This window comes from Coregonus lavaretus (genome assembly GCF_964263955.1).
Source record: "Coregonus lavaretus genome assembly, contig: HAP1_SCAFFOLD_228, whole genome shotgun sequence".
Lineage (NCBI taxonomy): Eukaryota > Metazoa > Chordata > Actinopteri > Salmoniformes > Salmonidae > Coregonus > Coregonus lavaretus.
In genome coordinates, this window is record NW_028164795.1 from 540,001 (window position 1) to 557,991 (window position 17,991).

At 40.9% G+C, this 17,991-nt stretch overlaps 1 protein-coding gene and 1 long non-coding RNA gene across 2 annotated transcripts in view; one reads left to right on the forward strand and one right to left on the reverse strand.

Moving 5' to 3' along the window:
* LOC311116629 overlaps window positions 1–17,991 on the forward strand; it is a 100,714-nt gene that overhangs the window by 8,191 nt on the left and 74,532 nt on the right. The gene's annotated exons all lie outside the window — the stretch shown is intronic.
* Window positions 5,757–11,324, reverse strand: LOC311116616 (protein NLRC3-like; the record flags this gene model as incomplete). Its single annotated transcript, XM_084191679.1, has 5 exons — window positions 5,757–6,313; window positions 6,784–6,830; window positions 7,114–7,253; window positions 9,854–11,238; window positions 11,300–11,324. 5 exons carry the CDS (start codon window positions 11,322–11,324, stop codon window positions 5,757–5,759), a joined length of 2,154 nt encoding a protein of 717 aa, XP_084047805.1.

The following is a 17,991-nucleotide window of genomic DNA, read 5'->3' on the forward strand; positions in this document are numbered from 1 at the left end:
GTTGGAGTGTGCCTCTGGCTGAACGTACATTTTAAAAACAAGAAAATCATCTGCTTTGCTTTATGTAAGGAATTTGAAATGATTTATACTTGTACTTTTACAATGAGTAAGTGTGTCCAAACTTTTGACTGGTAGTGTATATTTTGACAGTATTGTGTCTCTAGCTGTATAACCATTCCTGCTGCTATTTGTTCTTGTCTGTGTTCCTTTCAAATAAATAAAATGTTGATCACAAAAAAACGAAAAGTGCACAGGAGGGGTTGGAGGGTGGGTTGCGGTGGTCCCAGAAGGGGTTGGAGGGTGTGTTGGGGTGGTCCCAGGAGGGGTTGGAGGGTGGGTTGGGGTGGTCCCAGGAGGGGTTGGAGGGTGGGTTGGGGTGGTCCCAGGAGGGGTTGGAGGGTGGGTTGGGGTGGTCCCAGAAGGGGTTGGAGGGTGTGTTGGGGTGGTCCCAGGAGGGGTTGGAGGGTGGGTTGGGGTGGTCCCAGGAGGGGTTGGAGGGTGGGTTGGGGTGGTCCCAGGAGGGGTTGGAGGGTGGGTTGGGGTGGTCCCAGGAGGGGTTGGAGGGTGGGTTGGGGTGGTCCCAGGAGGGGTTGGAGGGTGGGTTGGGGTGGTCCCAGGAGGGGTTGGAGGGTGGGTTAATGCAGCTGAGGTGGGTGATTGTATATGTGGTTTATTATAATTGTATTTATCTGCAATAACTAGTTTCCATAATATACTGATATATATTTTAACAGCATTGTTTCTCTAGCTGTATAACCATTCCTGCTGCTATTTGTTCTGATGTATATTTTAACAGTATTGTGTTTCTAGCTGTATAACCATTCCTGCTGCTATTTGTTCTGATATTTATTTTAACAGTATTGTGTATCTAGCTGTATAACCATTCCTGCTGCTATTTGTTCTTGTCTGTGTTCCTTTCAAATAAATAAAACGTTTCAACAGAGTTTCAACTGAAAATCAGAGACCGGGAAATCAAGTCAAATGCTGGTGTAAGGACATGGATTGTTCAGCCTGTGGTAAAAAGGTCAACATCGGACAAGTCTCCAGAAACAAAAAGAGAACAGAGAAAATCACAAAAACGGGAAACAAGAAACAGGCCTTCCAACGAAAGACACATAGACATGTTCACACTGTTGAGTAAGAGAACACTGAGGTGAGTGACTCATCAGACGAGGAAGTCACACTGAAAAAACTGACTTTTTCCTGGCGGGCCGAACGGCTACCATATCTCCCCCTTGCTTGAGGGACAGCCGGTGGGTATGGAGATTGACACAGGGGCAACTGTATCTCTTGTGTCAGAAAAAAGACACTTAAACACCTTCCACTTCAACCAGCGCACCTCGTGTTAAAGACTTACACAGGTGAATCTGTCGCTGTGAGAGGCATCACTGATGTCACAGTTCAGGTAAACAGGCAATCTGAAAAGCTGCCACTCTATGTTGTGAAAGGAGACTATGCATCACTACTGGGATGTTCATAGTTGGAGAAAATCACACTGGACTGGCCATCAGTGCATACAATGACACATGGAGACACAGACCTACCTGCCATCTTAAAGAAACATGGAGAAGTCTTTAATGGACAGCTGGGTAGTATGAACGACATTACAGGGAAGCTTAGCATTAAGCCAGACAGCAAACCAACGTTTCTGAAAGCAGGACCTGTACATTATGCTATCAGACCAAAAGTCAAGGCTGCCTTGGAGGTTTTAGTCAAGAACAAAGTATTGGAGCCAGTCAGCATGAGTGAATGCATGAGCAACACCCATCTACCAGTCCTTAACACTAGAACCGTCTGGCCTTTCAGCTAGTAGGGATGGGTAACTCCAATCCTTGGGGTGTCACACTTTTCCCCCATTCCTAGCAAACACAGCTGATTAAACTAATCGCATTCTAAACTGAAGATCATGATTAGTTAATTATTGGAGTCAGGTGTGTTAGCTGCGGCTGGAGCAAAAGTGTGACACCAATCAGGCCCCGAGGACTGGAGTTGCCCATCCCTGCACTAGAGCAAGGTGGGACACCAATCAGGCCCCGAGGACTGGAGTTGCCCATCCCTGCACTAGAGCAAGGTGTGACACCAATCAGGCCCAGAGGACTGGAGTTGCCCATCCCTGCACTAGAGCAAGGTGTGACACCAATCAGGCCCCGAGGACTGGAGTTGCCCATCCCTGCACTAGAGCAAGGTGTGACACCAATCAGGCCCAGAGGACTGGAGTTGCCCATCCCTGCACTATAGCAAGGTGTGACACCAATCAGGCCCCGAGGACTGGAGTTGCCCATCCCTGCACTAGAGCAAGGTGTGACACCAATCAGGCCCAGAGGACTGGAGTTGCCCATCCCTGCACTATAGCAAGGTGTGACACCAATCAGGCCCCGAGGACTGGAGTTGCCCATCCCTGCACTAGAGCAAGGTGTGACACCAATCAGACCCCGAGGACTGGAGTTGCCCATCCCTGCACTATAGCAAGGTGTGACACCAATCAGGCCCAGAGGACTGGAGTTGACCATCCCTGCACTAGAGCAAGGTGTGACACCAATCAGGCCCCAAGGACTGGAGTTGCCCATCCCTGCACTAGAGCAAGGTGTGATACCAATCAGGCCCAGAGGACTGGAGTTGCCCATCCCTGCACTAGAGCAAGGTGTGATACCAATCAGGCCCAGAGGACTGGAGTTGCCCATCCCTGCACTAGAGCAAGGTGTGACACCAATCAGGCCCAGAGGACTGGAGTTGCCCATCCCTGCACTAGAGCAAGGTGTGACACCAATCAGGCCCAGAGGACTGGAGTTGCCCATCCCTGCACTAGAGCAAGGTGTGACACCAATCAGGCCCCGAGGACTGGAGTTGGCCATCCCTGCACTAGAGCAAGGTGTGACACCAATCAGGCCCAGAGGACTGGAGTTGCCATTCCCTGTGCTATAGCAAGGTGTGACACCAATCAGGCCCAGAGGACTGGAGTTGCCCATCCCTGCACTAGAGCAAGGTGTGACACCAATCAGGCCCAGAGGACTGGAGTTGCCCATCCCTGCACTAGAGCAAGGTGTGACACCAATCAGGCCCTGAGGACTGGAGTTGCCCATCCCTGCACTAGAGCAAGGTGTGACACCAATCAGGCCCTGAGGACTGGAGTTGCCCATCCCTGCACTAGAGCAAGGTGTGACAACATGGTTGATAAATAAACGCTTGATAAATAGTGCATAAACTGTTGTAAAGGATTAATTGCATGAAGAAATATTCGTTGAAATATATATTTTTTGTAACTTTAAAAAAAGTGAATTCTACAAAGTAAAATAAAAAAAGGCCTATAGCCTATTTCTGTTTCCCTTACAATAAAAACAGTACAGTGTAATCCATCTGATCAACTTTATTTGTAGATTCAATTAGTAATAGAGTTATAGTACTTAATAAAGTCAATTTACAGTTTATTTTGACAAAGTAGAATGAAAAATATAATAATAATAATAATATAACCAGCCAGGTGTTCAGGTGAAATTATTTTTGCGTGGAGCCCCAGATCGAGGGAGATTATCAGTGGTCTTGTATGTCTTCCATTTCCTAATAATTGCTCCCACAGTTGATTTCTTCAAACCAAGCTGCTTACCTATTGCAGATTCAGTCTTCCCAGCCTGGTGCAGGTCTACAATTTTGTTTCTGGTGTCCTTTGACAGCTCTTTGGTCTTGGCCATAGTGGAGTTTGGAGTGTGACTGTTTGAGGTTGTGGACAGGTGTCTTTTATTCTGATAACAAGTTCAAACAGGTGCCATTAATACAGGTAACGAGTGGAGGACATAGGAGCATCTTAAAGAAGAAGTTACAGGTCTGTGAGAGCCAGAAATCTTGCTTGTTTTGTAGGTGACCAAATACTTATTTTCCACCATAATTTGCAAATAAATTCATAAAAAATCCTACAATGTGATTTTCTGGATTTTTTTCCCTCAATTTGTCTGTCATAGTTGACGTGTACCTATGATAAAAATTACAGGCTTCTCTCATCTTTTTAAGTGGGAGAACTTGCACAATTGGTGGCTGACTAAATACTTTTTCCCCCCACTGTATTACTTATCTTTCTTGAATAAGTTTCTTCATTTATTTTAGTTTTTTTATTCTGAGCTCCTAAGTTACCGTTTTTATTGCTATCTATCTGTTCTGTTAGACCTTCTATTTCCTTTGTTAGTATGGACTCTTTTTACCTAAAATGCTTTTTGTTTCCAAGATGAGTACTGAATTGCATGGCCTCTAAAGGCACATTTAAAGGTGTCCCATACAATAAGGGGATTTGCTGTACCTATGATGAATTCAGTTATAAATTCCTCGGTCCTGGTTAAAAACAAGTTATCATCAATAGGCTTTGATTAAATTTCCAATATCCTCGCCCATGTGGAAATTCAGTAAGAGTAATGTATATGCCAATTATATGATGGTCCGACCGCATTCCGTCCCCTATCAACACTTTTTAAACTTTTGGTGCCAACGAGAATGACATAAGAAAGAAGTCAAGACGACTAGCTTGATTGAATCTCCGCATATCTCACTAGATCAGGATATTTAAGCCTCAATATCTCTACTAGTTCTAATGTATCTATGACATTCACGATTTCCTTAAGAGCATGGGGGTGATTGTTTGTAGTGTGATTTCCTTTACGGTCCATTGAGCTGTTTAAAACTGTATTATAATCTCCCACCATAATAATATAGTCTTGAATTGCTTGCAGGGTTGATAATTTATTATATATATTGTCAAAGAATTGTGGATCATCATTATTTGGTACGTAAAGGTTAATGAGCCTTATTTGTTTATGGTCCAATAACATATTTAAAATAATCCATCTACCTTGCGTATCTATTTTGACAATTTGCACATTCGGATCGAAATTACTATTAATTAATATCATCACCCCTTTTGAATTTCTTTGCCCATGGGAGAAGTATATCCCCCCCCCCCCCCCCATTATTTTTTCCACGTTACTTCATCTCGAATTGTTGAATGAGTTTCCTGTATACAATATAAATTATATTCTTTTCAGCATTAACTAGTGATTCTGGTGAAATATTTCCTTTAAGTATCTCCACAATCTCCACAATATCCCCATACGTCTTATTACCTGTTCTGTCTGGCTGTAGCAGGCTGCCTAGTAAATTAAATGTCTTTGGCCCCATTACACTAAAACATGTAGGCACAATGTTGTCCTCATCCATGTTATTTACAAGAACAAAATATTAAAACCGTTCTGTATATGAGCTCCACTGTTCAATACTTTCATCAAACTGTCCAATGTTTCCAACAATTCCAGTAATTTTTCGTTTCTCAATAAGTTCCTGATTGTCACTCACTTTAATATTGTCCTCAACCAAAGCAATATTTTCCTCAGTCACGTGATCTTCATTCACTTCACTCACTGACGTTTCCTCCTAAGTTCGTAATTTAGCAGTTTTAATTAAAAGGTTCATCTTCTCAGTTAAATAAATGTCCTTTCCTTGAATCACTGCATATTTCGTTCAGTGGATACAGAAACAAGAATATTTACAAACACCAAGAAGCCCAATAACAACAAGATCAATGATTTCTAAATGAAACCAGTTTTTACAACACAGTGTGGTGATTCATTCTATTACTGAATGACTCTAGTTGACAATGTCTGTCAACTTCAATGGTGTGTATTCATGAATATTTACAATTATATGTTTACACACTAGAGAGATATTCTACATTGTTGCTCCAGTGTGTCTTACTGAATGACCATGATTAGAGTGAAACATCATGTTGTGTTTGACACAGGGACCACCTGACACAGGGACACTGAAGAGGAGTCATACCAAACATTAAACCCTGAATAGAGGGTCTCAGTGAATGTGGAGTGGAATGTGTACAGGTGGGTCAGTGTGTCAGAGGAGACTCTGTAGAAGGACAGAGTGCCGGCTGGCCAGTCCAGATACACTCCTACTCTGTGGGAGCTGGAGGAGGGGACGTCTAGGGTAGTGTGATTATTATTGTGACAGGCAATGTAACGGTTGTCAGAGCAGAACAGACTCCAGGACTTGTCATTGTATCCAAGCCTACTGTCATTATTGGCTCCTCTCCTGCTGATTCCTTTATATGTCACTCCTATATCAACCCCTCTCCCACTCCACTCAACCTCCCAGTAACAGCGCCCAGTCAGACCCTCTCTACACAGCACCTGGTCCCAGTAGTTAAATCTCTCTGGGTGATCAGGATACGGCTGCTTCTCTTCCCTCCATGTCACCTTTCTGTTCTCCTCAGACAGAGAGAGGAATCTGTTTACTGTGTTTAGGTCCAGTGTGAGATCACAGACATCTGATGGATGAAACCAGACAAAATATTAGAAATCATCATCATTCACATTAGAATGTTAACTCACTTTTCACTACTTCATTTAATGTAGATGTTTCAAGGTATCAAAAGGAGAAGTTAAGGTAACTTGAGATTTGTTCAATGATCGTATGTTATACTGTATGGTAATATAAAACACACTTATTCCCATTAATTATACACACACACACACACACACACACACATACACCTGTATGCATGCATGAACACAAATACACATTTCTAAAGTAACACGAACACGCCACACACATACACAGACACACACATTGTCAAAGCAACTCTTTGTAAACTTTGGTGTCCCTGATTTGTGCTTCTGTAGAACTACAGCTGATATTTAATATGACCAAGTAAGTAATGATGGTGGTCTTTGACTTTGACTTCACTTGAATTAAGACTTATTCTTAGTCATATTCTTCACAGCAGTCAACACTCACATTTTCTAAGTCCAGGTTTCATTGTGTACTCTCCACCATGTTCCACACTGTAGCGGTAAGCAGAAGAACAGACAGTCATTGAGGGATACACCTGAACTCAAACACACACACACACACACACACACACACACACACACACACACACACACACACACACACACACACACACACACACACACACACACACACACACACACACACACACACACACACACACACACACACGGTCAGCATATAACTTAGTCCAAGTGGTGGTCAGAATGTTTGTCTTAACTAGCCTGATAACTCCAACATGTCTGATATGAACATTGACATAAACCCTCTACATACTTGAGTTTCTCCAGTCTGCAGTGTGGATCCTCCAGTCCAGCAGAGAGCAGTCTGACTCCTGAGTCTCCTGGGTGATTGTAGCTCAGGTCCAGCTCTCTCAGGTGTGAGGGGTTTGACTTCAGAGCTGAGACCAGAGCAGCACAGCCTTCCTCTGTGACTAGACAGCGTGACAGCCTGCAAAGAGTAAAATCATATTAAAATCACACAGCTATTATTTGGTGGTGAAAATAGTTGCAGTATATTTTTCAACATTTTCAGTTAAATCAGTGTCCTGAAACCTGCTCTATCTATTCATAAATGGATGTTTCATTATTACAAATGACAAATTATCAAAGTATTGCTTGTAGAGAGGAAAATATAAAAGTACAAATATTTGAGTAACTGACCAGAGCAGTTTAAAAAGCAGTATCAGTCAAAAGACAGACAATGAGGTATCAGATTTAGATTGTATTGAGTATACAGTCCACACCATATCTATTTTGACATTGAAGATAACATTTTAAATGTGGATCTATACTCCAGCATTTTGGATTTGAGATCAAATGTTTCATATGAGGTGACAGTATATAATGTTACCTTTTATTTGAGGATATTTTCATACATATATGTTTCACCGTTTAGAAATGAAAGCACTTTATGTATCTAGTCTCCCATTTGAAGAAGTCACAAGTATTCTGACCAATTCACTTATAATGTATTAAAGTAGTCAAAAGTTGAGTATTTTGTTCCAAACTCCTTGGCTGCATTTGCAGTTTGTTTTGGGTTATGTTTTGTCCAAAAGTAACTGAATGGTGGATGATGACTGGATTAATTTTCTGTCTAAGTGAGTAGATAACAGGTTTCAAAACACTACTAAATTAATCCTGATGATGCCATGATAAAAAAAAAAAATCATGAATGAATCATGAATAATAATGAGTGAGAAAGTTACAGAGGCTACAACAAAACATCCTAACCTCTCACCATTACCAATAACAGAGGGGGTATGATACTTGTTCCTCTGTAACTTTCTCATTCATCATCATTCACGATTCATTCATGGTTATTCATAATCATGGTAGCATCCACATGAATGTAGAAGTGTTCAGAAACATATTCTATTCTTACTGACAATACAAGTGAAGTGACTCCAAAATGACAGGACATTATTCACCATTCAGTTTCTATTGGGAAAAACATCATCCAAAACACAACCAAGACAAACTGCAAATGCATTTAACAAGTTAATAGAATCACAAGCTTGATGTAATCACTGTAGGTAAGGAATATGGGACCAAATACTTTTTGTGTGTGTCCAGTGTGTGTGTGTGTGCGTCCAGTGTGTGTGTGTGTGTGTGTGTGTGTCCAGGTTATGTGAGTGTCAAATGTGTGTGCATGTGTGTCCAGTGTGTGTCAAGTGTGTGTGTGTGTGTGTGTGTGTGTGTGTCCAGTGTGTGTGTGTCCAGTGTGTGAGTGTGTCCAGTGTGTGTGAACAAAGACAAACTGCAAATGCATTCAACAAATTTGTAGAATCACAAGCTTGATGTGATCACTGCAGGTAAGGAATATGGGACCAAACACTTTTTTATGTATTTTTATTTTATTTAACTAGGCAAGTCAGTTAAGAACAAATTCTTATTTACAATGACAGCCTACACTGGCCAAACCCAGACGACGCTGAGCCAATTGTGCGCCGCCCAATGGGACTCCCAATCACGTCCGGTTGTGATACAGCCTGGAATCAAACCAGGGGGTCTGTAGTGACGCCTCAAGCACTGAGATGCAGTGCCTTAGACCGCTGCGCCACTCGGGAGCCCAATAAACTTTTGACTAATTGAATTTGTCCAAATAATTACGACTTAAAATGGGAGAACTAGATACGTAAAGTGCTTTCATTTCTAAGCAGTAAAAAATATATATTTATGAATTCATTTAAATAAAAGGTGACATTCTGTACTGTTGCCAAGTATGAAACATTATATCTCAAATCCAAAATGCTGGAACATAGCACCAAATCTAAAACTGTAAGCTTCACTGTCCAAACACATATTGTGTGGACTATATGTGCCTGGTAAACATATGTGGATCTGGTGAACAGTTATCACTTGTTGACCAACTACAGGAATACAGACCTCAGAGTCTCCAGTTTCCAGTGTGGATTCCCCAGTCCAGCAGAGAGCAGCTTCACTCCTGAATCCTTCAGGTCATTGTTACTCAGGTCCAGCTCTCTCAGGTGTGAGGGGTTTGACCTCAGAGCTGAGACCAGAGAAGCACAGCCTTCCTCTGTGACTCCACAGCCTGACAGCCTGCAAAGAGATCATCATGATTTCACAAACACACTGTTAATTTAACACCAGTAGTGTAGAAGGACAATGGCAGATGCATTTGGTTTATTCTCTTAAACAACATATAGAGTCATCTTCCGTCTCCTAGAATTGCATGGTCATATTGTTATACAAATGTGAACACCAATGCACTAATTCAGTAAGTTTTTCTATTTAATATGATATATTATATACATATTATAATACATATATTTCTCTAAACTGAATATTTCTTCCTGATGATTAGTACTTAAATGTCATTTTATGTACTCACAGAGCAGCTCTGGAGGCTTTGACCACTGGCAGCAGCCTCAGAAGACCTTCCTCTGATCTGGAGTATTTCTTCAGGTCAAACACATCCAGCTCCTTTTCTGAAGTCAGCAACACAAAGACCAGAGCTGACCACTGTGCAGGTGACAGTTTGACTTTTGAGAGACTTCAGGCTTGTGTCTGAACAGTAAAGAAAAGTTACTGGTCTTTGTTTGCAGTTTGTCCATTAGATTCTCATTGTTGTTGATGAATGAGAGGAACACATATACAGCAGCCAGAAACTCCTGAATGCTCAGATGCACGAAGCAGTACACCTTGTCTTGGTACAGCACACATTCCTCTTTAAAGAGCTGTGTGCACAATCCTGAGTACACTGAGGCTTCGTTGACATCAATGCCAGCCTCTTTCAGGTCTTCTTCATAGAAAATCAGATTGCCATTCACAAGCTGTTGAAAAGCCAGTTTTCCCAGTGACAGAATTATCTCTTTATTCCAGTGTGGACCTGTCTCTTCTTTCCCAATATACTTTTCATTCTTCTGTTTGGTATGAAACTCGACAAGGTGTGTGTACATCTCAGTCAGAGTCTTGGGCATCTCTTCTCTCTTATGTTTCAGCATGTGTTCAAGGACTATTGCAGAAATCCAACAGAAGACTGGAATGTGGCACATGATGTGGAGGCTCCTTGATGTCTTTATGTGTGAGATGATTCTGCTGGCCAGGTCCTCATCACTGAATCTCTTCCTGAAGTACTCCTCCTTCTGTGGGTCATTGAACCCTCGTACCTCTGTCACCTGGTCAACACACACTGAAGGGATCTGATTGGCTGCTGCAGGTCGGGTAGTTATCCAGAGGAGAGCAGAGGGAAGCAGATTTCCCTTGATGAGATTTGTCAGCAGAACATCCACTGAGGTTGACTTTGTGACGTCACAACAGATCTTGTTCTTCTGGAAGTCTAGGGGCAGTCGGCACTCATCCAGACCATCAAAGATGAACAGAACTTTGTACTTGTTGTAGTTGGAGATTCTTGATTCTTTGGTTTCCATTGAGAAGTGATTGAGAAGTTCAATCAAAGTGTGTTTTTCCTTTTTCATCAAATTCAGCTCCCGAAAAGGGAATGAAAATACAAATTGGACATCCTGATTTGCTTTTCCTTCAGCCCAGTCCAAAATGAACTTCTGCACAGAGACTGTTTTTCCAATGCCAGCGACTCCCTTTGTCAGCACAGTTCTGATAAGTTTGTCTTGTCCAGTTAAGGGTTTGAAGATGTCGTTACATTTGATTGCAGTCTCTGGTCTTGCTTGTTTCCTGGTTGTTGTCTCAATCTGTCTCAGCTCATGTTCATTATTGACCTCTCCTGTTCCACCCTCTGTGATGTAGAGCTCTGTGTAGATCTTATTGAGAAGTGTTGGGTTTCCTTGTTTAGCGATCCCCTCAAATACACATTGAAACTTCTTCTTTAGATTAGATTTGAGTTCACGTTGGCAAATCACAGCAAGCTCATCTGAATGAAGAAATAACACAGAGGATATTAATATTACGTCTGTTTTAATGCCTACAGTATTGTAAGACTGTTATAAAATTTTTAATTATAATAATTTCTTCGCTTAACTGACTATATAAATGTGTAAATGTTTTCATAATGCATTACAGACTGGTGTGACTGATTATATTATTATTGGTATTATCTCTCTCTCTCTCTCTCTCTCTCTCTCTCTCTCTCTCTCTCTCTCTCTCTCTCTCTCTCTCTCTCTCTCTCTATTAATCAACACAACACATCCCCGCTGCTACTTGATGACGTCACTAGGTGTTGTGTTAAGGCTGCTACAATATCATTGAGTTACACAGCTACTTTAGCTGTACTTTAGCTACAGCTTTTAAATGTTCTAAAACAGCATTCAACATGAGGCAGACAGCTCTTACTTTTCTCCAGTGTGTCAGCAAGCTCCTTCTGGTTCATTTTCCTCAGGACGTGCAGTGTGATCTTCAGAGCCCCCTCTCTGGCACTGCTCTCCTGCTTCTCATCTTCAGCATCCACCACTTCCTTATCCTGCTTCTGACTCTCAAAGCCTTCTGGGAGTTCTGGACTAAGAATCCTCTTGAACATCTTCAGCTCGTTCTTCACAAATGTCATGATATTCTCTTCAAGCAACTGAAATAAATCAAGTAAATAAGTTAAGCAAGAGACTAAATGCTTTCTCATTAACACATGAATGAATGATTGACAGAACAACTTTACTTGAGGTAAAAAAAAAAAAAGTAAATAACAGGACCACATACACTGAATATGGAGGCCAGGTCTGTTTGATGACTCTGGGAAGACTGACCACTGAGAATCTCTGACTCTGATCTCTCCTGTTGGTTTCTGTGGACAAAACATGAGATTACATCTCCTCATCCAGGGGGTGCACACACACACACACACACACACACACACACACACACACACACACACACACACACACACACACACACACACAGGGAGGGAATGTTGTGTTTGTTTAATATTGTTTTAGGACTATGAAAATGGAAAAAAGGATTAGCCTATGGATTATGAAAACAACAAAAATAAATGGGAAAAAGGGAGAGGAGAAATGACTAGAGACAGTGTTGTTTAACTCACTGACCATGACCCATGAGTTATTCTTACCTTTGTTCACTAGAAAAGTCTCCCTCTCTGAAGTTTATAGGTTTACCCATAGACCGGTCACTCTTCATGGACACACAGCTGGGTACAGGGGAGGCTGGTCTCTCCTGCTTGATTGGGCTTCAACACAACAGAGACAAACATTACATCTCTCATCTACTCTGAGCTCAGATGGAGAAACAAGAGTTTCATTCCAAAACGCTATATATCCATTTTCAGAAATGTTCGTAAATTAGCTTTTACTGTTTAAAGAAATTATGAAAGAGATTGGTGTGATTTTTCAGTAGCTAATCATGGCATGGTTGTTGAATGACAGACATGTGATTATTTAAAATCTATCACTTGATGGTTTCATTTCAGAGAGACAAATAATCATGTTTTTTGCAAAATGCTATATATCTGCCTCACTCTCAGAGAAATAAATAGTACTGCTAGGTTTTACACAGTCAAACAATTTGATTCGGTCTTATGTAGCAAAATTTGAAATGGTGTTTTTTACATTGGATAAAAGTAGAGACTCAGCTAGAAAAATGTATATCATACACTACAGTTGAGGAACAATGGGAAAGTTATTCTGCTTTGAAAGATGATAAACTTGTAACCTCACTTTTGAGAAAATGGCCTTTGAATGTTTTGGTTCACCTACTGGAGAGCTCTTCTTTATCTACAGTGGTGTTACTTTGGCAGATAATGTCACCCATCTAAATAAATAGTTATAAATATAAATAAACTAAATGTATGGTGTTTTTGGTTTATGTCAGTTTCATTGTTTGTTATGCTATAAATGGTTATTTTATGGTTGTAAGTGGTAAAATGAACTAGAAAATGTCATATTTTGCAATTCTGAGTAATTACTACTTTAGTAAGGATATACTTTATTCAGTACTACTGCTGTTACTAAATAATTCCAATAGATGGCAGCATAAGACCATGAATGACATTTCAGAAGGTTAGTTTAGTTTTCTCCCTGGATACACCACCACTTCCCCTCACAGGAAAACTCCTGCACACGCTTTTTACTGTCCCTTTCCACACTGCTAACGCAAGAGGAACGACTGAAAAAGCATTTAACAGATTACTGTGAAATAATATAATGATGATTCATGTTTATTATTAGCTGTTTTTATGCTCATGTTTTGAAATTATACTTCATTACTATAACAATTATCAATAAGCCTGAACATTAATTTAGTCACCTCTGGTCGAGAAAAACGTATTTTCCTAGTACAGTCATTGTCAGATTCATCAACCAGCAGCAAGCACTCTGCCTTCTAGCACAAGTGAGGGGCATGTTGAGGTACATTTGCTAACTGGGAGGGTTGCATGGTGTAATTTATTGGTGGGCTGGAAGACACACTCTTGTCTTATCTATTCCGAGGTTGTTTAATCGCAATATTAGATATTTAAAAAATGCATGTATACTAGAGTTCAGGTTGGAGCATCTGACTAGTGATTATTTACCAGGGGTTCAACACCTGCTATAGCTCTTCCAAAAGCATCACAGGCCTAATACGAGATACATAGCTAACAAAAGTAATGATTGACCATTTTAGAAAATCATGGGACATATAGTATTTGGTTGCATGCTATTTTATGTCAATCATATTGCTGCTTGTAGCCTATAACTGATGCTTCGTGGTCTTATGCTGCCATCTATTGGAAATATTTAGCAATTAAAAGTTATTAATTCACGTACAGACATTGGTGAGGCAGCTGAGAAAGAAAGTGTATTAGATCAGTCTCAAACCTGCCCCACGCCAATTGCTGGACTTTCACACAGAGGATACTAGGTCACCCAATTCAAACCACTTTTGAAAAATAAAACAAATGTGTCTTATTTATCAAGTGTTCTGTCTTGCAATTATACATATAATAAAATAACAACAAAATAATCAAAACGCTATTTAATACTATAATTGTATTTACTAAGATAATATTATTACTAAAATAGTTTCTAAAAGTGTTCTAGGCTACCCTACCCAAGAATTAGGGGTTAGGGTTACGGCTAAAATAGGTTATAAGTAGGGTAAGAGTTTCTGTATAGCACTTTGTGACATCTGCTGGTGTAAAAAGGGCTTTATAAATACATTTGATTGATTGTTAGGTTTAGGGTTTATATGGCCAAAAACAGTATGGGTTTATGGCACTCTTGCTCCTCCTTGTGGCCGTATGTGGGTACTACATAGCTCATTCACAACACTTGCTAGGCTCATAATCTGAGGTAGCAACTGCGTCAGATCTACAAATCAATGAGCTAGACCACCCGATTAGACAACAATCACCCCATTATACCCATTTGGTTTGGAACTCAGTGAACCTGCGCAGCATTCACTCAATTTGATGCCTACAAACGAAGATTTCGATGCATATCAAATTACCAAGCAGCCATTTAGAAACAACAAGTCGTCAAAACATTTTTTATTTCTTAATTAAGAAATGTCTTCTGGCTGTTTAAATCGGACACATCTTGAAAAAGAGGATTTGTTTAGTTTGTACAATTTTTTCTTAAAACAAATATATTTAAACATGACCAGAAAATGTTTAATGTTTGATGGCTATCCGCCAGCCATTACCTCTTAAACTGTATGTCCCCTCACTATTGGTGACCACAACATGTACTCAGGTGAACAGTGTGTGCGCTCACCAAGTATCCGTAACCTTGTTAATAATAAGTTACCTGAGGTAAACCTACAGGGTTAACGCTCACCAAGTAGCCGTAACCTTGTTAATAATAAGTTACCTGAGGTAAACCTACAGGGTTAACGCAGGCAGGTCTCATTGATAACAATAGTGAAGCTGGCATTGTGACGCAGAACAATGGGCTGGGAATAGAATGTTCTGACGGCGAGTCTGTGTCACGGAGCTCAATAGAACTAATAGGAGCTGGTAGGGTGAAAAATTCCCAAACATAAGGCCTGTTTTTTCGCAATTACTTCATAACTAAAGACATAAGGTAATATTATGAAACTGGGCTCCATGGCGGTTGAAATTAACACGTGTTTCTCCGAAAAAAGGCGTTAAAAAAATAATATTCAAAAGTTTGGTCCTTGGACACAGAGGGGTTAAACACTAAATTTACCATCCATCTAGTGAAGAGAGGAGAACCGGACAGATGGAGCGTAGGAAGCCAGCATCCGTCAATGAGTGAGGTGGGTGGAAGAAAAAACCAGGGAGCTCCATCGGTCCACAAGAAATGCAGGCAGCCGGTGATGATGTAGTGGTAGCTAGAATAACTAGGATGCTGCTGGTAGAGGAGCTAGCTTAGCTAGCTGTACCGACTAGCTTGGCTAGCTAGCAGGTCGTTCGTCTGTCCCTCGTCTCGAGGATGATGACGAATCCAGTTAACCACGAAATGAAACAAGGGATAGCGAGTGAAAAGGATCTGGCTACACTCATACTGTCCCTGACCAAAAAGAAAATTGAACAATAAACTTCGGTGTCTCAACACTGTAACGAACTCCGTCGTTATTCCCCAAGATCATCTCAGCCCACTCTGCTCCTAACTGGACAATATGCTTGGCGCCACACCGTACGTGGACACGGACAGTTCTGTACGGGGAAGCGGAAAGTTCCAGAACGCGGACATGAGCAGAGCAACACAATAAATTAAACCCAGTCTTTACAGTGGGTTACGTTAGTAATATTCATATATATATTTTCATATATAAATATATATATATATATATATATTCATACAGTGGGGGAAAAAAAATATTTAGTCAGCCACCAATTGTGCAAGTTCTCCCACTTAAAAAGATGAGAGAGGCCTGTAATTTTCATCATAGGTACACGTCAACTATGACAGACAAAATGAGAAAAGAATATCCAGAAAATCACATTGTAGGATTTTTAATGAAATGTTTTGCAAATTATGGTGGAAAATAAGTATTTGGTCAATAACAAAAGTTTCTCAATACTTTGTTATATACCCTTTGTTGGCAATGACACAGGTCAAACGTTTTCTGTAAGTCTTCACAAGGTTTTCACACACTGTTAGTGGTATTTTGGCCCATTCCTCCATGCAGATCTCCTCTAGAGCAGTGATGTTTTGGGGCTGTCGCTGGGCACACGGACTTTCAACTCCCTCCAAAGATTTTCTATGGGGTTGAGATCTGGAGACTGGCTAGGCCACTCCAGGACCTTGAAATGCTTCTTACGAAGCCACTCCTTCGTTGCCCGGGCGGTGTGTTTGGGATCATTGTCATGCTGAAAGACCCAGCCACGTTTCATCTTCAATGCCCTTGCTGATGGAAGGAGTTTTTCACTCAAAATCTCACGATACATGGCCCCATTCATTCTTTCCTTTACACGGATCAGTCGTCCTGGTCCCTTTGCAGAAAAACAGCCCCAAAGCATGATGTTTCCACCCCCACGCTTCACAGTAGGTATGGTGTTCTTTGGATGCAACTCAGCATTCTTTGTCCTCCAAACACGACCAGTTGAGTTTTTACCAAAAAGTTATATTTTGGTTTCATCTGACCATATGACATTCTCCCAATCCTCTTCTGGATCATCCAAATGCACTCTAGCAAACTTCAGACGGGCCTGGACATGTACTGGCTTAAGCAGGGGGACACGTCTGGCACTGCAGGATTTGAGTCCCTGGCGGCGTAGTGTGTTACTGATGGTAGGCTTTGTTACTTTGGTCCCAGCTCTCTGCAGGTCATTCACTAGGTCCCCCCGTGTGGTTCTGGGATTTTTGCTCACCGTTCTTGTGATCATTTTGACCCCACGGGGTGAGATCTTGCGTGGAGCCCCAGATCGAGGGCGATTATCAGTGGTCTTGTATGTCTTCCATTTCCTAATAATTGCTCCCACTGTTGATTTCTTCAAACCAAGCTGCTTACCTATTGCAGATTCAGTCTTCCCAGCCTGGTGCAGGTCTACAATTTTGTTTCTGGTGTCCTTTGACTGCTCTTTGGTCTTGGCCATAGTGGAGTTTGGAGTGTGACTGTTTGAGGTTGTGGACAGGTGTCTTTTATACTGATAACAAGTTCAAACAGGTGCCATTAATACAGGTAACGAGTGGAGGACAGAGGAGCCTCTTAAAGAAGAAGTTACAGGTCTGTGAGAGCCAGAAATCTTGCTTGTTTGTAGGTGACCAAATACTTATTTTCCACCATAATTTGCAAATAAATTCATAAAAAATCCTACAATATGATTTTCTGGATTTTTTTTTCTCAATTTGTCTGTCATAGTTGACGTGTACCTATGATGAAAATTACAGGCCTCTCTCATCTTTTTAAGTGGGAGAACTTGCACAATTGGTGGCTGACTAAATACTTTTTCCCCCCACTGTATATATATATATATATATGTAAAACAAACATTCAAAGTTATTTTATAACAATATTTTGAGATCTGAGCCCATATCCACAAAGCGTCTCAGAGTAGAAAATTGGTCGTATAAGTGCTGACAATAAAGACATTTTACTCTTAAGGGTATAAATAAAAGCTATGCAGATATTTAGGACACCTCATGAGCTGTCCTAGCCAGTTAAGAGTTAACAGCAGGTGTCTTGATAATACTATAGAATAATGCAGCGAGTCAGTGGTTTCTGTGCCACATGTAATTGCTTTTGAGTAGTTCAAAATAATATTTTAATTTTTCTATATGATCAATCCATAAATAATATAGACCTACATGCAACAGTATCTCTT